We start from the raw sequence: 27,530 nt of genomic DNA on the forward strand, positions 1-27,530 counted from the left end.
ATTGATGATATCTTATTGGAATTTACTTTTAAATATCACATGGTACATAAATTTTTAATTGTACAATTGATATCACGAATTACTTGACTAATTAAGCTTATATACTTTTTTAAAAACTCATATGCAAAAAGTGCAAATCAAGATATACTGCTTAACTGTGATTACGATTTGTCTCATTATTATAAGAGCTACGACCCGGTGTAATAAGTATAGTTCTTGGCATAAATAAAAACCGTAGTATCTCTGCTAGCAATTGTATGCGATGTATATGCTTTATTTTTAGGTAAATTGATCACCTTACTAAAACTTAAGTACTATGTAAAGCTAACGAACCTTTCAACCATAAACTCAAACAAAAAAGAAGCCCACTTAATACCCCAAAGCATACATATAGACATCACACAATGATATTTAGTATAAAACCCATTATCTTTCTTGACTTTATAGTATACTGGTTCACATTATTTTGTAGTAAAATAAAGCATCGAATAGTATTTATGTAAAATGATAGTAACTAAAGACATAGCAATACAGCATATCAGTCTAAAACAATTGAAACAACAACACCTTAATTAAAAGATAAACATGTATCAAGAAGTAGAACAGTTTACCAGATCAAATACATTGCTGGTGCTAAGATTTTAATCATATATTTACTAACTTTTTCAATTCAGATATGGTATATAAAATAGCGAACCTTTCATTGTCAAATCAAAATTTTGATGCTAATATAGATACATTTATATTCAGATATAAAGTTCGGATATAGACATTCGAATACAATTATATTCATTACCTAATGATATCTATTGTAATCTTTTCATTTCTCAAAAATGATATTAAATTGGAATGGCATCTGTTGTAAAACAATTTATAAATGCTTTCTTCAATTTATAACAACTAATTCAATCCAATGAAAACGTGTCAATATGGTAATAATACTAGATTTTACTTTTAAAACAAATAAACATAAGCTTTTTACGAAGAGAAACATTCAGCTAGTATAAAAAATATTAGCTATATAACGCAAGCATATCAAATTATAGAATCGGAGTCAATTTCTCTAAATTTAATGATATGTTCGTTATTCACTAAAACTGCTTTTTTGTAACAAACAAAGAATTGACCAATTCAATGTTGTCACCTCCCAATTATTTAAATGACCTCCGCGAATATCTTGTTTCTCTTGGCTTCATAACCTTTTAGGGTGTGTCCTTAGGTTCAGCCATATCTTTTCTTCGCCTACTGGACATTGCAATATGTCACGCAAGTATTAGTTTTCAAAAGGTTAATCACAATTTCACAACATTGAAGAAGCAACGTATATTTTCATGCTTGTAAAACTAGTAATATATTCTTGATATTTTTCCGAATCTTCTTGTTTTATTATTTTACTGAATTACCGCATGTTTTCAGGTTTAGACTTCAGCATAATTGTCTGCACTAAAAGTAATTCCAAAGCTACAATTGTCTAGCTTGAAAAAGACGGGTGTTTTTTAATTGAAAGGTTCGTGGCCCAAGACAACGAACCTTTCATGGAGTTAAATGTTTATTTTATCATGTTTTCCTCATCATAATAATTTATCTTTATAGAATTGTTTTAAATTCACTTCATATTTTGAATTTATAATCAAACAAATATAATGTTTATTTGTTTTTTTTATAAAACAAGCTTTTCGGGCGAGTACGAGGTTTATTTTTACATACATCTTTTTCAGTCGTAACGTCTTGTAAAAATCAGACATTCTTTTGATGTTCTTTTTCTGTATAAACAAGATATACTCACAAGATTTTCCTTAAATAATATTATATACATTACAGGATAAGAGATATTATTTTATACATATAAATTATCATAGGAAAGGTTCGTGACTAATGGTCACGAACCTTTCCTTGTTTGTAATCCGACATGGTATTGATAAACATCATAAAAATATAAATTCGCTTATTTCATTTGAAACCAATATCGTTTTTGATTCGGTAGGCAATAGAAAATTTTCTTGAAATTTAATAATCATGAAAAGTATCAAAATCACTTGCCAAAGGATTTTGATGGGAATTCTCGATCATGTTTATAACATGCGCTGCGAATAATAAGCAACCATTATAGAAAGAGTTGAAACGTTTCAACCCAAATGACATCATAGTACATTATGTTTGTTATCCGCAGCCGTTTACAAACAAGCATAGTGTAGGCGGCACCGAGTAAGATATATCACCGCACGAACCTTTCATCGCGAACCTTTTCTCAGCATATTTCAGATTCAATAATGTTGTTTAAACAGCAACAAAATGTTTCATTTTTGGCATAAAATACTAATTTTTACGTAACTTAGAACATTTGATGTGCTCGGGGTACATATTGTAGTCATAAACCCTTTAAATCAGGTAACGAACCTTTCAATTTTAACCCAAACCACATCACAACGTTAAATTCTACATAAATAATAAAAAAATTGTGCACACTATGAACATGGTGATAATATGAAAGTATTATATTGTGATATTAATACAAAAAAGAACATCTAATGTTGTTTCAATGATAAAAACACTTCACTTGCAATATATGGTTAAAAGGATAACGAACATTTCATACTATCCGGCGACAAACACTAATCCCTTACCATTTTTTATGAGTTATTGTTACTGAGATCTAATTTACAAATTTATAGTCGTGAATTGTTCCAAAATAATACGGCATCAAAGAAAATTAAAACAATACAATTAAAGCATCTAAATACACGTTCACTTTTTATAAATTGGACGGCGACAATCACGAACCTGTCATTTTCGTAACTTTAGGTGAATATTATTAAACAATTATTCATGATCAAATGGCGAGTTATTGTGTGTTATTTAAGGTAACATCTACCTTCTTAAACCAGCATAGATTTACAGGCAAATAACCTGCAATAATGAGGATAGACGGTGGCGACAAGTAAAAACTAAGGGTGTAAATTCTAACTGAGAACGGCCGTTTACTGCATGTATTGTAATGTATGATTGCATGTTGTTATATTCAGTTGAGCCCACTCCTCCTCCCCCTCCCTTGATGCCACCTCCCAAGATGCCCCCACTAAAGACCCATCATGTAAAGATGGAGCGGGTGAAGCTGGAGCATACCACTCAGACCACTACTACTGTTATTACTTCCACAGAGGAGCCCCTCCCACCTGAGCCTGAAGTGATAGACTATAGATCATTGGAGCTGGTTATTACAGACCTGTACAGACAGAACAAGGATACATATCTTATGTACCATAATGTACCTTGGACAGTCCATTGTAGGAAAGAGGTATGTCATGTTGTAAAATTATGTAACAATGTTTCAACTGCTTAGTAAAACCTTCACACTTGTAAAGTATTCTTTATTGAAAAGTAGAAGTGAGAAAAAGATGGTTTTCATAGAGATTGTTATGATGAAAGATATTGTTTAACAAATGAGTTTAAGAATAGTCCAAAAAGCTTGCAGTTCAAATTGAAGTAAAAAATGTTTATTGAATAATTTTGATACATTCTTATAAAACAGTACATGTACTGTAATACTTGATACTGCCTACAGTAAATGTATAAATATTGATTGATTTAAACAAAAAGGCATTTCTTGTATGTAGAGATGTTGTGTGTTATATAAACTGTTATATATTACAGGTGTTTATATAAACTTATATATTACAGGTGTTATATAAACTATAATATATTACAGGTGTTACATAAACTATAATATATTACAGGTGTTATATAAACAATTATATATTACAGGTGTTATATAAACAATTATATATTACAGGTGTTATATAAACTATAATATATTACAGGTGTTATATAAACAATTATATATTACAGGTGTTATATAAACTATAATATATTACAGGTGTTATATAAACTATAATATATTACAGGTGTTATATAAACTATTATATATTACAGGTGTTACATAAACTATTATATATTACAGGTGTTATATAAACTATTATATATTACAGGTGTTTATGCCTGGAGAGAGACTAGATAACCCACTAGCGCTGCACCTTGTGTTCTGTCAGGTAGTACAGGACGTGTACAATAGTGGCTGTATACGTATAAATAAAGATGAAAGAATCAAAATGAGAGGAATGCTAGGTACATTTTTGTTTTCTTTTAAATCAGAAATAATTCAAAATGTTTTATTTTTAGCTGAGGGACCGAAGAAATTTTCTAAACCTTCCTACTTTTTACTTCTGAGGATTTGAATTTTTAGCTCGACTATTCGAAGAATATGAGAGCTATTGTAGTCGCCCCGGCGTCAGCGTCCGTGTCGGCGTCTGCGTTGGTTAAAGTTTTTTGTAAAGTCAAATATCTCAATTATTACTTGAGATATTCAATTGAAACTTACAATACTTATTTATAGTAACAAGGTACATCAGATTGACAAGTTGGATAACTCTGCCTACAATATTGACAGAATTATGCCCCTTTTTAACTTAGAAATTTTGGTTAAAGTTTTTTGTTACGTCAAATATTTCAATTATTGCTTGAGATATTCAATTGAAACTTACAATACTTATTTATAGTAACGAGGTACATCAGATTGACAAGTTGGAAAACTCTGCCTACAATATTGACAGAATTATGCCCCTTTTTAACTTAGAAATTTAGGTTAAAGTTTTTTGTAAAGTCAAATATCTCAATTATTGCTCGAGATATTCAATTGAAATTTACAATACTTATTTATAGTAACAATGTTCATCAGTTTGCAAAATTGCATAACTCTGCCTGCAATATTTGCAGAATTATTTGCCCCTTTGAAACTTAGAAATTTTGGTTAAAGGTTAAAGGTCTTCAAAGATATTTACTTGAAACTTTACACATGCACTTAGGTTCATAATTGGAGGGTCATAATTGTATGTCACTGACCAAGTTCCATAACTCTATCTTGCATTAAGGCTGATTCATATCCCCTTTTCTACTTAGTCTCTTGGTTAATGTTTACATGCAAGTTTTACATATCTCAATAACTATTAAAGATATTTATTTAAAACTTCACATATGCATTTAGGGTTATAATTGTAGGTCACTGACAAAGATCCATAATTCTATCTTGCATCTAGGCTGATTTTTCTCCCCTTTTTCAACTTAGAAATTCATGGTAAAGTTTTGCTTGTAAGCTGTTATCTAAATAACTACTGAAGGGTTTGTGCTTTTTTTTGGGACAATTCTATGCATTCATAATAATAAAGCAGTGATTTACTTGATAAAACATCTTAATAACAAGCCTTTGTACCTTTTCTGTCAAATTTATGTATTCATAGGTAATTAGTATTATTATACTCAATAAAAACACCCTTGTGACATTACCTTCCGAATAGTCAAGCCAATACTGTATAATTAGACTCTCTCTAAGGCCTATAACATGAATTCAAAAAAAAAATTAGCCCTTTTGTGAACTTAAAAAATTTAACATTATCAAGGCTCTTTTACCATCAAGCACTTAGAATAGTCGAGCGTGCTGTCCTACAGACAGCTCTTGTTTATGAAAAGATTGCTTAACAACTTTACAAAGTTTTACATTTGTACAGTACACAAGAGCTGCTGATGTCTTTTGTTATAAAGTATCTGTAACAACATTTTGGCACAAGACATCTAAGAACCATACAAAACTAAATAAATGGTATATATTTGTAATTTTGCAGAGAGTCATGGAATAAATGCAGGTAACTATCTGACAGGGACATTTAAGCCTCAGGTGAAAAGGATTATAGTGGATACAGCAAAGGAATGGCCAACATATTTCTGTCGACTCTTCCCTGTGGCTGTATGTATTTCTTGACAATCTTTTATATTTTTTTTGTTTTGTGGTGACTTTTCAGAGTTTTTTTTTCTTTAGAAATGTTCATGTTGCTTCTTCCTCTATTATAAGAAAAATCAGCAACATGTAAGAATGGACTTCTTAATTTCACAAAATGTGACATATATACTTTATTTATTTATCATTGCAGATGAGTAATAAAATGTTCATAATGATTATTTTCCTGTATTGGACAACTGGTTGCATAATCTAATATAGTATTTCTCTGGCCATAACCTCAAATAAAACATGTTCAGAGAATAATTTGCCTTTATCTGGTTTTCTGCCAGTTCCTTTACATTTAGATGTGTTATTGATTTTGTGCTGTAAGTCTGTATATATTTCATTTATTATTTCAGTCAAGCGGACATCTTGCTGGTATTCACTATGTCGGAGTAAGTCACTCTGGTATCTACCTGGTACAGCGAGTGAAAAGTCTGGTTGAAGACTACCTCGATGTCATTGAACATATCAAGTGAGTAAAAACTGTACTTGTGTCTTAAAACTATTTTATGTTTTGAAAAGTGTCTCAGTTCTTCCTTGACAAACAAATTTGCTCAAAACATAATGTAAGGGTTGTCACAATATATGTATATAATTATATAATATTTCTTCTCAAATTACTCATTTAAAGTCATTTTCAATTGACCATTAAATTATATACAGGAAAAAGTAACAGCTATTAGTTTAAATTTGTGTATTTTAGTTTATTATGATGAAAGTTACAGTATTTAAAAATCACTTTTGAGTTAGATTAATGGCAGCACAGCATGGATGATGTTTGTAGAAATGTGGTCTTTGGGTTGATTCATACACTGTTTATCTGCAATCCCATAGGTCTCTAGGTTAATTGGGAGTCTATTTGTCTATTATAAGTTAGATATTTCAGTACATGTATTATGTATAATGTGAGAAATATGCAAAGGTAAAATAATAATTTTGTATTTATGAACACAGATTTGAGGATGTGGTGGACATTGTTATGCCGTCACGTACATCTATACAGATCAGCACTAAGAATAAGCCATATGTTTTCTACACAAATAGAGCACAGCAATTGAAGGATATGCTGGACTTGTACCTGAATGAAACTGACAGGGTAAACTTTTCTACTTTACATTTTACATTCCATGCTTTATATCTGCGTGCTACGCTCAGTAGGGAGAGCATCAGAATGTTTATCTTGGGGTCGCTGGTTTGATCCTCGGGATGAGGCAAATTTCTCTGTGACAAATGGTCTCGGACATTAAGTCAAATGGTCATTTGTCTCTCATGACTGGTTTAAAAATCATGTGGAATAAGTAGTTGTGGCAAAATTGGTAATCACTGGTTAATCATACAGTAAAGCATGGGTTAGGTGGACTGATTGCTTTTAAACATTTTGATATTTTAATACAATTCAGGTTTTTATAAATGAAGATCCACACTCGAGTATTTTTTTAAACAAAAACTTCATTGTAATTTGTAACCCAGTTCTTATTTTGATTTCCAATGAAATCTGAATTGTTTGTTTTGAAATGTGAAATATCGTTACTTCTTTTTGACAGAGCAATAGATATGTTGTTGCAATGAAAGATTACATAACAAGGGAGAGCACTTTACTGTCCTTTAAACGTGGTGATGTCATCAAACTGATGGATGCTGATGTGGATGAAGGTAATTACTACATTTTGCTTCATTTCTTCTTTAAGTTACAGACACTAAGTTGATTATATGAATCAAGATTTTTTGGTGTAGAATCTGCATATTTCATCTTTATTTTACATATGAATATTAGGGTAGTAGATGTGTGTCTATTTAATTTTAGAATCTATAGAGTTGCCATGTTTGTTTCCATCATGAGTTCTTATATGAATTTATTAGAATAACATGATTTATTTGTAGTTTATTCTAGAATTTTATTGATTTAATCTTTATTTCACTTATAAACATTACAAATTAGTTATGTTGCTTTATAACATACAAATTTTTATCTTTATCTTGGTGAACATGTAACAAGTTAATATTGAAATCTTCAGATTTAATGTCTTCTTTATTCTACTTATCTATAACATGTCAGTGTCAACTATGAAAGTTTTCAAGCAAACTAACAGAAGTTCAGTTAAAAATTACTTTCAATACAATTGTTTTTATTTAGTCTATCTATTTCTCTTTGATAAAATAATTCTGACATGTTAAAGTGTTATGAAAATTGAAGAGGAAAAATGACAATGTCTCTCAAATGTTTATATTCCTTTAAACTAGCAATCGTTATTTTGTTTTAGTAAGAATAGCTTGCCCTTGATTTATATAAATATTAAAAAGTTAGCTTTTAGAATATTGTAGAAAATATGAAATTTATGTGTGCTTCTTGCATAAAGCCATAGCCTTTTCACCGTGATGATTTTTCATTAGTAAGATATTTGATATTTTATTTGCACTGGCTATTGTTCTAGGTTATGCTCGAAGAGGTAAGATTTATTGTAGGATTTACCTCCCCTGTTTCACTTTGAGTATGAGGTTGTCACTCACCTAGATATTGACATAGAAATCCTGATTTGAACATATAATCATTTTATAGAATCAATTTCTGATTTTCTCATCCTATGTTTTATTTTGTCTTTGTAACCATATTGTTCTTTTCACCATTTTACAATTATTTCACCGACCCAGAAGCATGTATTATAGTTTTTTTACCCCTGAAGGGAGGCATGCATATTATAATCGCATTTTGTCTAAACACATGGATTAGGTTAAAGGGCAATCTAACAGTTAGCAGAGCAATAAAGAACATTAGACTTGTTAAAGTAGAAAAAGGGATTATAGCAGTGTATTACAGCTCAGTTTCAAGTATTTAACACAATTTTTTCACATCCAAGGTGATTTTTCAAATAAGAAAATATATTCTATACATCAAGATGATGTACATTGTATTAGCATTATATATGGTCAAGGTCATGCTTAGAGGTCAAAGGTATAAAATGGGGTTATTTTTATGTGTGAATGGACTGTAACTTTGTCTTTCTTAGATGGATTTAGAATACACTTGTAAGAAATGTTAACCACCATAAGAAAATTTGATGCCCGCAAGCCCCAGATATGTAGCTCCAATGTCAAGGAAAACACTTGGAGATAACGGTTAAAATTGAAGCCTACTCTTTTTTTTTTTGTCATAAAATTGTCAGTTTTATATCCATTAAAGTATAGAGGGTATTATTTGACTCAATTCTTGCTTCATTTCACAATATCTTTTCCCTGTTTTTAGCTTTTTCAGATATCTAACAATCTCCTCTCCATTAATGGCAAGGTTTGATTGTGTTATATACACGTAGTACTTTCAATATAAATATGTTTATAAACATCTCTGAAGAGTTAGTTTTTTCTTGGTTCAAAACACCCTCTGAACAGTGAGATATACTCTGCAAAAACCACGATACTCTAACATGTCATATAACTGTATTCAGTTATTAAAGCAGCACACTTCCATATAAGAAAACACTAGTTTCAAGAGAACTCTGAAATGTTAAGCTTTTTGCTACCACTATAGTTTCAGGCTAGCCTGAGCAATCTGATCAGGCACTTTATGGTTGCCTAGTTTTAAAGTTTTTGTTTTGGTATCCTGAAAATTGGTAATGGACAGTTCCAAAAACAGAATTTCTACTCTATTTCTATTGAATAATGGTTATTTTTTGCCCGTTTTGTGGGGAAAGTAACAGTTACTGCTTTATGCTAGTTTAAATGACTTTATATTTAACTTGGGGATATTTGTACTATTTTTAAACATATTCTTCTTTTTCATGAAAAATTAGGATCAATTTGTAGTTGTGCTGCTTTAAAACAAGACTCGACAATGTTTCTCATCATTACATTGACAATTTTCAGAAAACTTCATTAGAAATCACAAGTTTTAGTTAACTTCATGGTGGATTTGGATTTAGAGAATTACCTGTATGCTTCTAGATCCATTTAGTGCTAGATAAGGTGTTTCAGTTTTCATATAGAAAGTAGTATTTCAAGTTTTGAACCAGTTTGTATTTATTATAGTATGATAAAATTAAAAAAAAAAACCTGTACCATATCCAAAGTACATAGAAATTATTATTATGATGATACTACAAATGTACTTAAATTGGTTGTAGTCACTGTTTTGCAAACAAATTTTAATTAGGACAGCACCATTTTTTCAAAACCTATGAATACATAAAATATACAGTTATTTGTCTCCTTTTACTTATTTCAGCAACAATTTGTGTATAATTGATTCATTTTCTTATGTTAATTGTCATTCTTTGATAGCAATCATAATCCCCCTCAGTCAAAATCACCTTTGTCTGTAGCCTGTAAATTTCTATGATACAACTGCCACTAAAGGGGGGTTCTGGAACTTCTCCCATTTTAATACAGAATATTCAATAACTGTGAAAGGGATTATACATACACTAGTTATTTTTCAGGAAAGACAGATCAGTTTTGATATGTACATACACTTCTCCTGTTTGTTAGTTATAGAAAGTTATATATCAACCATTTCCCTTTTATTTGTATCAGCATGTATTTATTTTCAGCATAGGTGTAACAGTGATAATTTGAAATGAATATAATAAGTTTGGGCTGTCCAAAACTTTCATCATTCACCCAGTCTTGTGTTAACTTGTTTTAGCAGACATTTAGTTGTTTATATTTACAATTTAAAATAGTTTGATCATATGGTACACATTATTTTCAGGTTGGTTGTATGGAATATCAAATGGTGTGTATGGATATTTCCCAGCAGAGATGGTCAAACCTTTGGCAAGACATGAAGTTGATTATGCTAGAAGAGAGGCCATTGAAAGAACACCTAGTTTTAGAGTAAGTACTTACTGTAATTTCCAAAACTTTTTATAAATAATCAAACGTACATCAAAACCTATACAGAATTTATTTAAATCTCCAGATCCCATCAAAGAGACACATGTTGTAAGTTGGCTTATAAACCAGAATGGTGCTTTATGTGATATGATATGTTCAAAGACAGTTCATAAACATAAATAAGATAAGACAAGTTAGTCAAAGCTTTGATTTACCGCAATGTTTGAAAGACAAAATATAATATGAGGTGACTTAATTCATCCATTTATGCATTGTTCATGTATAAATATATTATTAAATATTAAAATGAACAGATTTAAGTACTGTAAATAGCATTAAAATATAATTATTGTTTGATATTACAGAGTCAACAGCAGCCAACAGCTCATTTGTCAGAAACTACAGTCCAAAAAGTTATCCATAAATCACACAATACAAGTCGGGTAATTATATCACATATTTTTAGTAATTTAATTTATTCAATTTTCAAAATCTAGTTTCTCTATTTGACAGTTTCTGCCATTATCAAAACACGTGTATGTTGAGTGTATTTATATTCCCACTTATTTCGGGTGGGGCATACAGATTTGCACTTATCTGTGCGTAGACTGACAAAATGGTAGAATTTGGGGACATCTCACAGTGTCTCATTTCTAGTTGATATATTATTGCTAAGAAGTAATTAAACAATCACCTTTTCATAATTATTTTCTTGCAGCTTTAAAAGTGGCCCCTTACTTAATCTAAGGGTAGTTATATTTTTCTGGTGCTTGTGGCATTTTTACCAAACCTTTAAATAATAAATACTCCGTTAGCTGGTTGCCAGCAGGTGTGACAGATTTTGCACTTTGTATTATCTCTCATGAATAGACTCAATCAAACCAAAAGCAGATTTCACAATATTTTAATTTCATAACCTCAAGGATCTCCTCTTTCCATGTTTATTCAATAAAGTTGTGGTATATAACTGTATTATCTACCTTTCAGGAGGACTCACGTGAAATGGCGAGAGACGGTGCAATATTACGTGATGCTCTTCCTGCACCGGACAACCGTAGTGAAACTAGTCAAGGTACTATGGTACCGGATGGCAAGTTTTCCATGATGGAGTTTGCTCTCTTACACTTCCGAGAGAGTGTTGACAAGTAAGTCAGTCTTTCAGTATTTTACCCTGATTTCTGTGTCCTGATCATTTTTGCCGATACAAAGCTCAAATCTGACTATTATTTGATATATTCTAATAAGGATTTGAATATGTCACCTTATTTCCTAACAGATCAAAGTCTGTCTCAAACTTGAACTATACTAGGTACATTTTAAATAACTTATTATTTGTTTAACAAAATATAAACTTTCGGCAAAAATTTTGCTTACCTGCAAATTATGACATTTGTACAGTTATTTACAATATATTAAATGTACAGTATATATATGTATAGAGTCGAGAAAACTTGTTTTGAACTATTTTCTACAAGGTCAAAACATATCATTCTCTGATTTATTTATATTTCTACAAAAAAGTTGTATTTTATTTTATTATATTTCTTACAATAATTTAGCTAGTGTTTATTTTTCTATGGCAACAATTTATTTAAGATAATAATTTCATCATGTTCATTTACAGAAAAGAGATAATAAGAAAGAAAGGTAGAGCTATAATGGAGGAATGACCTAATGTTATACTAGCATGTTATTATGATAATTCAAGCATGAAAAGTTCATATTATGCTGCTTTATATACCATATATACACTCACTGCTACATTCTCACATGTCTATATCTTGCGTCTGAAAAATAACATTGGTTCCCTGAAAGTTATTTATAATTCTGATACAACTTTTAGTTTATTAAATGATAAACAGCCCTTATGAAGATGAAAGAATATAGGGTGTTCATAAGTACTGTTAAGGGGCCTATAATGTGGAGTATTTAGGATGGTTCACTGGCTTTAAATTACTGAGCGTCACTACTATGGGTTAGAATCCTATCAGTAAGGTTGGTGGGTGGTTCTAAACTGTTAATTTTATGACATATTTAATAATATATAAAATAATAAATACAAACATTTCAAAATTCTATATCCTGAGTAATTAATCCAAAGACATTATATTTCGAAACGGTAAAGATATATCATAACTTAGGCATGACATTTTTCTGACATTTCTATTCTTGCATGATCTTCATTGAAATTCATATCAGGTCTATGCTGTTCTGTTTCAATGGTAAAATAAGAATAAAGGCTATCAGGGAAGATAATATAAAATTTTGTAATGAAGATTTATCTGACTAAGTAAATCAAATTTACTAATTGAAAATTTTCACCTTTAAAATTTAGTATAGTGTATGGTAAGTAGTGTAAGAACAAGATCAAAGAATTAATCATTCATGAAGGAAAATACTAAAGAGCTAATGATAAAAGAAAGAAAAAAAATGAATTGATAGCTTAATACAACTATCTTAAGTTTGGCATTTCATGGGAATAAAAAGATTGATTGGAAAAACAAAAAACAACAAAAGAAAATAGAAGATGCTAGACTTCTAGATAGGTTCATAGTTTTGAAGATAATGCTTTTTAAAATAAAAAAAATAAGATAAACATTGAAAATAGCATGTCTGATCATAGTACATGATAAATGATGATTTTATTTTAGCAATCCCTTCAATTCCCTGAGTATTCTTAGTGAATGGAGACGGCATCAGGTTGGAAATGCTAAGCCAGATTTTAACGAGCTAGAGAAAATGTTGGAAGGTCTAGAAATTGCAAATTTGGTTTTTTACTTGCAGAGTGATGATTTTTAAAGCAATGTTTGTTGTTGTTTGGAATTCATCAGTGTGTTGTTCATTTAAAGACCTGATTTATTACTTGTATTTGTGCACAGCTACATGCATTTTTTAAACTAAAGTTAAAGTCCCAGGGGGATAAGGGTAAGAATTCAGGGGGATAAGGGTGGGTGGGGGGAGGCTGGCAGTTGATTGATGCAAATCTAAAATGAATGTTGTAAGAAAATAAGATTTGAAGCATTGCTGTAATATTTGATTGGTATCTTTATATTTTTGATATCATTTAATTAAGTTAGATTAAGATAATTTGTTAAGTACTTTAATGCACTGTACAGCTGATACATTGCAAAATCAAAGAATGTTTGAATCAATCATGATTTTCTTTCAATCATAAGTTATTAACCAAGTTGTGAAATAAAATACAATTGCCCCCTTGATATCATCATTATCTTTTATCATTGGGTCTGTGATAAATTTTGTTGTACAGAAAAATATTTTGATATTACACACTTCCTTATATCATAACATATTTCCATCATCTTTGAAAACAGACAGTGTACTTTCAGCATTCATCAATGCATTGTTAAATTTCTTTTTATTAACACTTTTGCACTTGCATGCATTTAACTACTGCAAAACGTGACTTCTGCCAACAAGTATTCAAGAAGATGACAACAAAATTGAAGATGCCAATTAGAGATGTTTTCTGGGAGAATTTATTCATTTTAGACAAAAAAGTATTTGCATTTGAATCAAGTCATATGACTATTATGAATTGATTATTTTTCAAGGTACGACTTGTTACGTCCCAACAATGGTTCGGTACACGGCACAATAAAATCTATCGAGAAACTGAAGCTGCATAATCTACAGAAACATGAGAGACATCGCCGAGGTGATGGTTGCCATACTAACTAATATACTAACTGCAATATAAAGCTTAATATATCTTTATGGAATTTTATATACATGAGCTTTTATTAAATATTATGTCATTGATAAATGTAATAAAACCTTATGTAATAATGTTTATTGTCAAAATGCTGTTAAAATTATATTATAGTCACAATCAGAAATGTAATTTAAAATGATATTTTCAGATTCTAATACATGTATAGGTATAGAGGTATATATTGATGAATTGAAATAGCCAATGAATTAACATATTAATTAAATTCGTGAAATAGTCTTGTCCTGTTTTGAATTTGGAACAGTTCATTGTTATGAAGAGGGGTTTTGATATCAAAATGCGTAGCTAAAGCAAACAACTATATATTAGAGTGTTGTCAGTCTGTATGATTGGATAGCCTAGTCTGGCTCTAATTAGGGTTGTTAAAATTACTTTACTGACTCATAATTTTTAGACTAAAATCATAATGTTTAGCAAGGAACATTTTGAAAAACATTTCGATCATTAAGGACTATAAATGTGACTGTCTGATATATATAATGAAGATGATTTACTTGTTTTATGCATTCAGCACAAAGCACACATTCTTTGCATGCTTTTCACTGTTTAATTATAACATGCATACTTGTAATTGATATTAAGAAATGTTTCTTAATATTATACGAAATTTAAAGTAGATCATCCATTTTTTTCTGATAATTTAGATTGTATTTAAAATACAGAACTGTTTAGTGCATTATTATAAAATTGATCTATATAAGAATGTATACTCATATATTGATACTAAATTTTCGTAGGTTCCGGTGACTGGACATGGAAAGAACAGGCTGAGATGGTTAAATGGACAAGGGTGAGTTAATTCTTATTTTTGTTCTAACAAATTTCTATGTAAATCAAGCAAACAAATATTTTAAGTAGTTTATGCTTTAATTAAATGAGTTCTTTGTAAATTTTGGACCAAATAGGATTGTTAAACCATCAAATACTGTACACTAAATCTGCATTGTAAAGTATAATCATATCTAACCATATAACCATAAATATTTTCCAACCTTTTGTCTTAAATCTTTGTATTTGTTGTTTCCAATTTAAACCATTCTGTTTTTGATGTTACCAATATGAACAATTTTATTTTGAGTATGTAATTTCCATTTGTTATTTCCAGTCACCAATACAGTCTTCACTACTCAAGCTAGATAATCCTGAACTTCACAAACTGGCACTTGAATGCTTTATCTGTAAGTATACTTCCCTCTGAATTTATCTGTGTAGTATTTGATCAGATTCAGATTTTTGCAAAAGATACACACAAATGATGATAATTTAATCATATGACATAACCATTAACTGGGTATGTTTCAAATGGTAATACAAAAACAGACTTATTCTCTTATACCTCATTGAGCAAAATTATTTTCACCAGCTGAAATAACCTTAATTATGTCAGTTGTTAATGTTGAATGTTCCAGATGTACATGTACAAAAATTTGTAATACAGTTGTTATAAACATTTTGTGTCATTATATGACATGTATATTTCAGGTATAATGAAGTTTATGGGAGATTATCCTATGTCATCTAACCAGACAGAGATGGACTGTGCACTGAAAGTTCTCAGGGTATGGCAGTTGATTAAACAATTATAAATGTTGGAAAAAAGATGTAACAATAAAAATATCAACATTTCCATTCATAAACTTACATACAACTGTATAAGGATTAAGATTTAAATATGGTACATGTGGCTGATTGTGGAGCTTTACTGTGAATGTTTAAAATCTGCTTTTTAAAACAGAAAATAATGATACATTTGAACTAGAGAAATAAGGTTTTGTAACATTTGTTTTAGGCATGTCACAAGTATCCGGAGTTACGAGACGAGGTGTATTGTCAGTTGTGTAAGCAGACAACAAATAATAGGAGCATGAAACCGTAAGTTTGTTTGTTTGTTCATGTATAACAGATACATGCAAAATCTGTATAAAACTATATTGTTATACACATATCCTGATACACATCATTTGCTTTTTCAATCGTTCATTTGAAAAAAACATGCACAGATATTAATCTTTACACTTATTTTTAATCTCTTGCAAATTTTTAATCTCCTGCATTGTGACATCATAGATTTTGTAAACAAACACCTGTACACAAGTAAATGCTCTGTTTGGTTCATCAGAAGCAATTCTTGAATAGCCTTCTTCTTCTCCACCTCAACAATCTTTAGCGCAACCTCCTCTTTACTTCTGCAAGTTGGACTAAACTGAAGCCATTTCAATATCAAATTAATATTAATGTAATAACAATGGCCAGAACTTATTCGAACAATGGTGATCATGATTCCACCACCATGCTTTTATATTTACAGGAAGAGTTGCATTATGGGTTGGAGATTATTTGCCATTATTGCTGCGTATTGTGACTGCTCAGAGGGTTTCCGTCCATATTTGTTCAAATACCTTGAGACTGTTGCCTCCGATACTCAAAGAACATACAGCGGTGCTGCCGCAATCTGCCTCCAAAATCTACGAAAAACTTTCAAATATGGAGGGAGGAAAAATGTGCCATTAAAAGAAGAAATAAACGCTTTAGCTGTAAGTATTGTTTTTGTTATACTTCGTATAAAAAAGATTGAACCAGCATTAAATGAGGAGTGTCAATCTGATATCATGTGTTAGTATGTTGTCAATATGTACTGTACAATGTGGAAATTGTATCTGGTGGAGCATATTGTTGCCAGTATGTACTTTCTTTGTTCTTCAACAACACTTGCTGTTTCTAATGGCACCTTGACTGATACATAAGCTACTGCATCTTGTGTGTTGGTATGTTATATGGACCTCTCCCCATGAGTAGCGTGTCAGGTCACTTGGCAAAAAGTAGACTTTTTTTCTAAATACTTTTCAAAGTCAGCCCTTGCTTGAAGCTTTGTGAATATCATATTCGTTGGTGTTACCAATGTTACTTTCTATGACCTGAGTAGAAGGTAAATTTTTTTACAGCAAATCAGATTAAGTGTTGAGTGTATGTGACTGTCTGTGAGTTAATTTTAGTATAACAGTTGTCTGTTTACATGTCTGTTAGTGTTTTGTTTGATGTAAACATTGTAGTCCAGACAATCTATTGAAATGGAAGTTAAGGAAAGACGATGGAAAAAGAGTATGGTAAAGATAATATGTTGTCTCCACAAAATGGTATACCATACTGTGACACTTTTTTACTTTAATCCATCAGATTGTACTTATTCACTGTGAATGTGTGCATGAGTGATGATTATATATATTTGAATGTGTAGCATTTGTAGTTTCACCGACTGACTTAACTATTGACACATAATTTGATGATTTACCCCTTGTATTGATGTGATCTGTGGTAGATTAGAGATTAAATAAAAAAACTTATGTAATGCAATTAATTTGAGAATTTAATTTATTAAGTTTCCAATATCTAATATCAAATTTTATGTCTGATGTACAGGTAATTGTAATTAGTTTTTATGTGCATCATTTTCCCTATACTTATATTTCAACTGACACAATGCATCTACATGATCATTATTTCTATTTTATGCTTTTGACAACAGAAATTTACAGTTATTATAACTAAATAATTTGATTCAGACAGGCTGTAAGTTAATTACAATGGATTTTTAAATGACTCTGGTTAATACATTGAATTGTTTTTTTACTGTTGTATAGAATGGAAGAATATCAAAGAGATTTTCGTTCATCTACAGTGGTTCAGAAAGAGAAGGAATGCTACATATTAAGCCATGCACAGTAAGTGCTTCAATTGTACATTTAGATATGGTTTTATTCTGTAAAATTGTTGAATAAATAATAAATTTTGTAAATTCCATGCATGATCTTGATTAATTTTAATGATATAATTATTTGTAAGTACAATGTATGAATTTCATAGCATATACAGTATATATGCTTGATTTGTTGCTTTAAACTACTGCTAATTAATTTTTTTATTCTAGTACAAATTAAATCTTTGAAAAGTTTGTTCTTTTGTTGTTGTTGTTGTTTTTTTTATATTGTAATGATAGAAATGCTAACATTTGTTTATTAAAGGTTGTAAGAGACTGTACAGATGATATTTGTCAACGTCTGGACGTAGTGGACCAGGTGGAGGTGGAAGAGTACACAGTGTTCCTACGTACTCGAGATGGGCAGTTTAGTAGACTGCGTAACGAAGAGTATATTTTGGATGTCACGGCTGAGTTGCTACGCAGCAGACGTGACTACGATCTTGTCTTCCAGAGAACCGTTTGGTATTTCCCGGTCAGAGTGTCTGATAACCTGCTCTATAATGAACTTATGTACTTCCAGGTGTGTGATGTGATGTTTAGTTTTCATATGTACAATATGATTTGTTTAAGAGACAATTTTTATAAAATTTTATCTAGATGAGAATATTTTATATTTTTATTAAGCTGTTAATTGATATACTGACAATTCAAAAATGTTGAACCTTTCAAGAAAAATGAATAAGTAACAACTTGTATCAAATTTGTCTGAAAAACCTATAACCCAGGGCTGTTAGGCTCCAGTTTGATTTTGGTTATGACTTAGTTTCCATATGTGCCACAAGTACTGGTTAGCTTAAAGTAAATATGTTTACACTGAAGATATCATAAATATCAGGTGGGATATGATATATATTTTACCATATATAACAATACACACAAGCCTTACACAAAATGTAATATATTTTACCATATATAACAATACACACAAGCCTTACATAAAATGTAATATATTTTACCATATATAACAATACACACAAGCCTTACACAAAATGTAATATATTTTACCATATATAACAATACACACAAGCCTTACACAAAATGTAATATATTTTACCATATATAACAATACACACAAGCCTTACACAAAATGTAATATATTTTACCATATATAACAATACACACAAGCCTTACACAAAATGTAATATATTTTACCATATATAACAATACACACAAGCCTTACACAAAATGTAATATATTTTACCATATATAACAATACACACAAGCCTTACACAAAATGTAATCTGTTTGTAATGTATATTTTACTGTGTGTATTTCAGTGCCTACCAGACTACCTGGATGGTCTACTTGTTATGACAAGAGATGGTGCTTTAAATAAACAATATGAGGTCAGTAAAACATTGTTATTTTTGAAAATTGTTGTTCTTGAATAATTACATAAATATTCACCTGTTTTACAATAAATCATGACTTGAATTTGGAATCATGACTGAACAGCCAGTAGTTTTGTTTTCTGTAAGTTGAGTTATCAGTGTTTAAAGGGTAAATATTACATTTTAGAGTTGCTGCACTAAATTAAGTGTGTTGAGTATAATATGTTCTAATATTAACATTTTACAGATGGATATCCAGTTTTTGGCAGCATTGTTGCACAGAGCCTCGGACCATGTCAACATGCCTACCTTGTAAGTTACACTTTAATTTGTTGATTTTTATCTGATTTGACACTGTCTTTATAATTGTATTGGTCTGTTTATGCTGTGGACTGGCAAATAGTGGAATTTCAGGATAAACCTGTCCTATGGACACATTTCTAGTTAGCTCTATAACAAGAAAATTATATGTTTTCATATGTGGTTGGACATGATAAAAAGAAAAATTCTATTATAAAAGTAAAGATACAACTATTTAATATACATGAGCTGTTACTTTTTAAGTCAGAACACCTGACATATAGGATGCATTATTCTTGTTCATAATTGTCCCAATTATTTAACTTCTTTGTTCAACTCATATTACCGGGGTAATTATTACAAAATGTTTCTAAAATACAAGTTTTAATAAAATTTCAGACGTGACCTTGAGCATCTGCTTCCAGAGATTGTTCGAGTGTTACCCAGCTATAAGAGTCAGCACTGGTTAAATCGTATACATGATGAGATGAAAACAGTCATTAAACATACACCCCCTGAGTGTATGGCCAAATTTATAGGTATGCATTTTTGTTTTTCAGGAATTCACAGATTTTAATAGAAATACTTATACTGTAAATAATAACTGTCTGTTTCTGGAAGATTGATCTTTATGAATATGAAGTTTTGAAAGATAGATTTTGAAAAGTATTTATAAAGTATTAGATTGTGCTCTATGTTGTAATTTTGATAAAGAATCATCACATGATATCATATTAAATTACAGAGGTGCTTGCACAGTGGCCTTTGTTTGGAATTACTTTCTTCAGAGTGAAGGTCAGTATAGCTGAATTTTATTGTTAATAGATCCTTAATATTCTGTAATATTTTGTTTTGAAAGAATTTAAAAGAAGTAAAAGCATTAACAGTTAAAAAAAAACAAAAACAAAAAACACATAATTATGTTTTCACATTTAGCTTCTTTGTTTTTCTGCCCTTGTAGTTAAGGTTACTAACTTTGAACAACTTGCCCCCTCACTGTTGTCTCAGTACTTTTGGATGGATTTTTTCTTCCATGTGATCTTAAAGAAGCTTTGCTGATTTACTTAGTTGGCCATTACTTTAAACAAAGCTAGGAGAGACACCTATGTCAGAAAAAGTTGGAAAGTCGCAATATGACCTTATCAGTGTTGGAAAATGCTTTTTTGCATTTTTTTTGTTTGACCTTTTGTTATATTGAGTAGATCTAAAATCTATTGGTTATATTGTTTTACAGAAAGTGTTAACACAGCCCATGTATGGAGAATGTATTCTTGCTGTGAACAAGACCGGCATTGTCTTCCTTGATATTCGGTCACATGTAAGTCTTCAAATATTTGTTAAATACCAATTACCACTTGTAAAAACATTAGGGTTAGAAAAGCCCTCATTAAGCGTAAATACATACATACATGTATAATAGATCTATAGATAAAATTTATCTATCAAGTAAGTTTATTTTTAAAACTGAATTGTGTTACAGGCAATTAAAAAAAAAGCATGGAACATTAGTGGCCCAATATCTGGTATTTCACTCAATCTTTATTGGCAGCCATACATTATTCTTATGAACTTTTTTTAACGCTAATATATTTGAAAATTGAAAAATAATTGATTTGTTTCAGGAGATTTTCCTACAGTATAGTTTCGGAGAAGTTCTTTCAACACGACGTTACCGTAGTGACAGTAATCAAAACTACCTGGACATGAAACTTGGTAATCTTATGGTCCAGAAAATAGTACGCATAGAGACTGAACAAGGCTCAGATATCTCAAATCTGATTGGCCAATACATGCAGGTGATCAATCGTCATCGGAAACGACCTGTAGAACGTGGGGTGGTCAGCGCTCCATACCAGACACCGAGAGAGCAGTCGTACTGAAAAATATAAAGTGGACAATTTACCGTATCGACACAACCTGCTTATAGATGCAAGTTAAATGTTGACACAAGTTCTATGCGGCTATGTATGTGTTCAATAACATAGTTATTGTTTGTAACGATGTACAGTTATTCCATATAACGATGTACAGTTATTCCATTTAAAAATGTACAGTTATTCCATATAACAATGTACAGTTATTCCATATAACAATGTACAGTTATTCCATATAACAATGTACAGTTATTCCATATAACAATGTACAGTTATTCCATATAACAATGTACAGTTATTCCATGGATTGTGAGAAAGGAAGCCATAGCAAGTGCTGTATAACCATTGCCAAATAATGACTTGAACTTAAAAAAAAACTATATTTTATAGATATATAATTATCCTATAGTCTAAAAGTATCTGCTGTGATGTGATTTGTTGGTAATCAAAAATGTTTATATTTGTGTTAGTTTGTATATATATGTTGTTTTGTAGACTGTGTGAAATTGGGACCCTATAGTTTACTTGTTAGTATTCAGATATTTTGACACAAAGTTAAATAAAACAAATGTTAAGGCTACATTTACAGTTATTATATGTAGTGTTAACTAAAAATCCAAAGACTGGATTCATAATTGAGGCCTAAGGTAATTTATGTTTGTTTCTATTATTATACCATCAGGCAGGAAGTCTGCATTCTTTATAGTATGTAATATATTATTTTTTGTCTGGGAGTAAGCATCTTTACCATGAGTGCTTTCACTGGTAAATGTATTAAACTTTGAATGAACACTTAATTTGACAGAGATTTTGCTGTTCTATAAACATAAGCCTTTCATTATTGTGATTGGTATATATTTGTCAGTGATAAAAGATCCAGTTGTAAAAGATTTATATGAAATATATTTTGGACATATGCTTTTTATTACATTGACGCAAAATGTTGATGAAGTATCAATTATCACAAACTAACAAACCAAGAGGAGTTTACCAAAAACTGGGTGAGGGTATCATTCTGTTGCCATTACAACAAGGGGCAAAATTACCCTGCATTTTCTATTGAAGTCCATTTACAACATCATGCATTTTCTATGGAAGGCCTTTGATGCCATTGATATTGTTGATGTGAATATACTGCTGACCTTCAAAACATTCCCTTTAATTCCATATGCAAAATCATTTACATTGAATATTATATATTATATTGAGTGAGTTTATTTGATATTTATACCCGCTGTTTTTGTATATATATTCTACATCTACATTTATTTATATCTGTTTTTTATTTAAGGTGACAGAGAAATGTGCTTTCTTGTTTTTTTCTCGTTTTTTTTTCTTCTAACTTTATATATTTCTTTGTTATTTGTTTTAAATGACTGCTTTGGAATGAAGTTTATTTTGATTAAATATCAAAACCAGTATACATATACTATTTATTCAGATTTTTCTTTTGATATTAGCTGGCCTGCAATTTATGAATCAAAACAATTTTTGTATAATGTATACTGTACATTAAAGCCTTACTGATACAACACAAACCTCTTGCATGTTATCACATACCTTTCATACATCCGGAAAATAACAAGTTAAAAAACTTACAGCATATATTTACATTTGTTACCAAATTTACTTCATAGTTTATTTGTAAATTAATCTGTTTTTGTTGTTTTTGTTTGTTATTGATAAAATTCTTATCAGGTTTTATCATAGTTTTGTATGTATCATATCTATGGGAGTTCTGCTGTTATTGTGCCTAGACTTTGTTATTTAGACTCGGACATTGATAATTTTTTCAGCTGGGTTATATGGCATGTTGGTGTGACATGGCATGTTGGTGTCAAACTTCTCTCCAAGATGATGATATAGAACTGTCATTGTCATATGAAAGCATGTTAAAGTTATCTTTATACCTTATCATTAAGCCAAAGTTTATTATTACCTACTTTGGTCAATTGTTTCAGATTTTAGTTTGTCTGTCAATCTGTCGTTCTGTATTAAACTGGATTTCAACTTTAGAGATTTGAGAGATCCTTGAGTTGTTTCAATCCTGAGATGATTAAGAGCATGAAGTTTAGATTGTTGACAATACAGACATTACAGTGCTGTATTCAAAAGAGCATGTCACACTGAACTTTTGACCTAATTTATCAATATCTGATCAAAATGATCATTATGCCCCTTGAAAAAGCATACCTTTGAACTTTTTATCTAAGTTACCAATATTTGCTTGTGATTCAGAATAAAGACCTTTCTTTCTATAAGAATAAGATAGGTAGTAAGTCATAATGACCTTGACCTATAATGACCTTTTACATGTTGTCATTTGGTTAAACTTGGCTTTTCAAACAGCTGTGTCGTCAATATCATTTGTTAAGGTTTTATGTTAAAAAAATTATAGACTGTATCACACAATTATATATTCTTTATGTGCAATTATATAATATTATGTAATGATCTGACAAGTAAGCAATTTGCATATTTAACAACATGCTTAGGTGATAATATATTTTTTATATTGCAAAGGAAATAAATATATTATAAAGCATTTATGGGTGTTTATTTTATGTTTTAGCTTACGAATGAAACCTAGTAATTATTTACATTAAATTTTCTTTCTGTTTATATTATTGATCTGTACCTTTATGCCTTAATAATGATCTTGGAAAAAAAGTGTTGCTATTTCCCCACTCCCCAACCGCCTCCTTGAACAATTAAAATTGTTCTTTGATACGTGTCTGCAGGACATGAGTTATTTATAGCCAATTTTAACCTTTACCCTACAGGCAGCAATAGAATCTATCTATATGACCAGTGCAGACAAAGAGATCAGCTGGCACATTTAATGTACCATCTGGTCAAAGTTAGCACAGCACTATTCAGTCAGTGATCATTTTGAAAGTTGTCCTAAAATTGATGAATGTTTTGTCAAGAATGAAAAAAGGATGAGTAATGGTTAGCATCTGTTCTATTCAAAGTGTAAAAATATATAAACTAATCTTCAAGGATAAGGCAGCCCAGCAGTAATGACATTTGCCGCTCAACAAAGGAAATTAGCGGGTTGGCGCTTTACACTGTATTTGGTCAAGAATGTAATTTCAAGAATTTAATATAATGTACAAATGTAGTTATGCCTATCCTTGTTGATGAATGATGTCATTATAAACATTTGTAATATAACTATTATAGAGCATAAAAGTCGCTGAAATAATCATTCTAGCTTTGATTCTCATTAAATCTTTACAAATTTTGGGATATTTATAAAATGTATTAAAATTGTGATCAACTGATATATCAATTAATTAAAGATATATAACATTATGCTTTTTCATGTAAATTAAACATATTTAGGGTAAATACTGAGAAGGTATACTATGTTTTAAATTCTACAATAGGTAAACACAGTTTGAATAAATGTACAGTGTCTTAAAAAACACTGACATTTTTGTTTTAAAAAATAAGAATAAGGAATGCACCTTACCAAACATAGTATGTGCATTCTCTTATTTAAATTATACATATTCAGTAAGAATTTCCTAGATTTCTATTTTACCTTAAGATAAAAAAACCATATGTTTAACATACTTGGTCATTTTGAAATACAGACTGAAATACATTAAATCATTTAAAAGTGTTAACATGTAATGACTTCAGAATTATATGTATTCAAACACTTGTTTGCTTGAAATATAAAAGAAGAAGAAGTGAAAACAAACAAATCATTGAGAATAAAAGTTTTAGGATAAAACATTGGTTATTTGTAAGCAATAATTATAATTCATAACAAATCTAAAAATCTGGCAACTGAAATATATGAATGAAATACATACATTGTATACATGTACATTTTAAAACTGTTGTTACCTTCATACCTTGACTCATCACCTTGATTGGGTGAAGTCAATTTTGGTCATTATTTTGGTTTAAAATTGTCAATCTCAAGTATTTTTTTTTAACATTAAAGTAATCGATGTTTTCTGGTGGTATTTGATCAAACACCAATGAGCCATAATGGTGGTAACCTTCCTGCATGATCAAAGACATATAAATGAAGAGTTCATATCAGAAAAGTTATTACAGAAGAAAATTATACACATCGTGTAAGTTTAATATTTAGTAGTCTTAGTAGGATAAATGTTTTATTTGTATTATTTGTTGTAAAATGATAACAATATCTTTTTATTTTCGGTGCATCCATCCATCCCTATCCCAAAACAAATTTGTACAGTTTGACCATTTTCCGTTTTATCGTTACAGACGTAAGCAACTTATTAATTTCCGGTTCATTTTATTTTGACAGAGTTACTTACCTTGCAATTAGAAAATTTAGTGAAAGGGAAATTACTGCGTCATTAGAAAATTTGTTCGCAAATAATTGAGGTTTTTTCTGTTTAAAACAGCTTTATTAAAGGTTAGCAGTATGTATATTTTACCAAAATGTTAATTGTATCTGTTGTATATTATTTATTGAATACTGTTACTTTGTCTGTTGTTGTTTTTTATTATTGCAAAAAAAACATGCATGGAAAAGTGTACTAGATTTCGGATAGGCAGAAAGGTCATGCATGGCTTTTAACTGCTAAATATTTCCTTTTAAAAAAGTGGTCCATTGTTATTGAAAAGGAGATTACTGCATGACAGAAATTTTGTAAGTAATTAAGTGTGGTTTTTATGGTTAAAACAGTTAATTTACATTTGGTGGTAGGTATCAGGTATATATAACTGCCAAGTCTTTTACATCACAGATTAAGAGGGGACATGATTCAGACATTCAAAATAGTTAAAGGCTTAGATGACTGTATTTTCATCATGGTCATCATGTCAGGCCAAACAAAAATATAGTTCAGTTTCGCATCTCCCGACCGCATACTTGCCATATTTTCAGCCACCCAGATAGGGGGATAAAATTTGGCTTTAAAAAGCAGGGGATTTGGACCAAAAGTAGGGGGATTTTTAAGCAAGCACAAACTAGTCGTAATCTTAAAATGATGCAAACATATAATTAAATTTCCCCCATTTTATTATGAAAATGAAGATCATTTGATATTTTCAAGTTTTAACATACATGACTGTGAAGGAATAATATGTAAACAATTGCAAATAAACATAGGTACTTTAAATATTTGATGTAAATAAAATAAGAATCCTTGTAAAACAAATATAATTAATTGCATGTATATCATATATAAAATACATTTTTATATCAGATATATATTGAATTATTTTAGTACAAATAAACTTGAATTTGATGCATTCAAAATCATTAAAATAAATATACTTTAACAGCCAAAGTTTTTTCTCTTTAAATGAAAGGTAAAGATTTTTCTCTTTAAATGAAAGGTATCAACATTTTCACGGAGAATTTTTGTAGCCATAGAAAGGTGAAATAAAAAAAATGCTGCCTTAAAAATTTTCCGTTGATACTTCATAAACATAAAAAAAAAATCTGACACAAATCTTAATCCAGTTTACTCAGGTAATTATGTACTTCACACCTCAATCCGTTAACACACATCGATTGCCTCATGCTTTATACCATATATGGCAGTAGGGAGTCTAGACGCTACGTCACTTGATACCTGTATGTATAATGTACATGTAAACTGTGTAATTAATGCAGGGTTGTGTAAGGTTTTTTGGAGTGTACTGACTACTGGATAATAATTGGACCTAATTATTTTGGCTCTTTGGGTGTTAAAACAGGTACTATTTATAAATTATCTGATTGAAACGGATTTTTACCTCTTTCAATCCCTCCTTAGTGTTTGTTGGTTACCGTGAGACAAAGCTAGTTTATATTATTTTTGCAACAGCATAGATCACAGTTACATAAAAAATAATAGTTTCAAACATTGCTAATCTG

General features: G+C 30.1%; 2 protein-coding genes across 10 annotated transcripts in view; both read left to right on the forward strand.

Annotated features, from left to right (window-relative positions):
- LOC132714973 (unconventional myosin-XV-like) overlaps window positions 1–24,217 on the forward strand; it is a 95,074-nt gene extending 70,857 nt beyond the window's left edge. For 2 of the 6 annotated variants that reach the window (XM_060697915.1, XM_060697918.1), the window contains 24 exons: window positions 3,024–3,295; window positions 3,987–4,122; window positions 5,673–5,794; window positions 6,187–6,302; window positions 6,785–6,926; window positions 7,375–7,483; window positions 8,263–8,277; window positions 10,533–10,657; window positions 11,023–11,100; window positions 11,645–11,802; window positions 14,230–14,333; window positions 15,146–15,198; window positions 15,514–15,586; window positions 15,891–15,967; window positions 16,198–16,280; window positions 16,717–16,942; window positions 18,047–18,127; window positions 18,428–18,685; window positions 19,443–19,511; window positions 19,744–19,808; window positions 20,196–20,335; window positions 20,542–20,591; window positions 21,031–21,114; window positions 21,419–24,217. In XM_060697915.1, the coding sequence (XP_060553898.1) occupies window positions 3,024–3,295; window positions 3,987–4,122; window positions 5,673–5,794; window positions 6,187–6,302; window positions 6,785–6,926; window positions 7,375–7,483; window positions 8,263–8,277; window positions 10,533–10,657; window positions 11,023–11,100; window positions 11,645–11,802; window positions 14,230–14,333; window positions 15,146–15,198; window positions 15,514–15,586; window positions 15,891–15,967; window positions 16,198–16,280; window positions 16,717–16,942; window positions 18,047–18,127; window positions 18,428–18,685; window positions 19,443–19,511; window positions 19,744–19,808; window positions 20,196–20,335; window positions 20,542–20,591; window positions 21,031–21,114; window positions 21,419–21,676 (2,894 nt within the window). In that variant the 3' untranslated portion in view covers window positions 21,677–24,217. Of the gene's footprint in view, window positions 1–3,023; window positions 3,296–3,986; window positions 4,123–5,672; window positions 5,795–6,186; window positions 6,303–6,784; window positions 6,927–7,374; window positions 7,484–8,262; window positions 8,278–10,532; window positions 10,658–11,022; window positions 11,101–11,644; window positions 11,803–12,281; window positions 12,305–13,308; window positions 13,407–14,229; window positions 14,334–15,145; window positions 15,199–15,513; window positions 15,587–15,890; window positions 15,968–16,197; window positions 16,281–16,716; window positions 16,943–18,046; window positions 18,128–18,427; window positions 18,686–19,442; window positions 19,512–19,743; window positions 19,809–20,195; window positions 20,336–20,541; window positions 20,592–21,030; window positions 21,115–21,418 lie in introns of all 6 variants that reach the window. The other 4 variants (XM_060697919.1, XM_060697916.1, XM_060697920.1 and 1 more) reach the window with 4 other exon arrangements.
- Window positions 24,218–25,957: 1,740 nt separating this feature from the next.
- LOC132714976 (nuclear valosin-containing protein-like) overlaps window positions 25,958–27,530 on the forward strand; it is a 28,243-nt gene continuing 26,670 nt past the window's right edge. The window contains exon 1 of one of the 4 annotated variants that reach the window (XM_060697924.1): window positions 25,958–26,078. The gene's annotated coding sequence lies outside the window, so the exon portion shown is untranslated. Of the gene's footprint in view, window positions 26,090–26,222; window positions 26,316–27,530 lie in introns of those variants that run through there. The other 3 variants (XM_060697922.1, XM_060697925.1, XM_060697921.1) reach the window with 3 other exon arrangements.

The sequence above is a fragment of the Ruditapes philippinarum genome, unplaced genomic scaffold (genome assembly GCF_026571515.1).
Source record: "Ruditapes philippinarum isolate M1 unplaced genomic scaffold, ASM2657151v2 ctg2148_1_1_1_1, whole genome shotgun sequence".
NCBI lineage: Eukaryota > Metazoa > Mollusca > Bivalvia > Venerida > Veneridae > Ruditapes > Ruditapes philippinarum.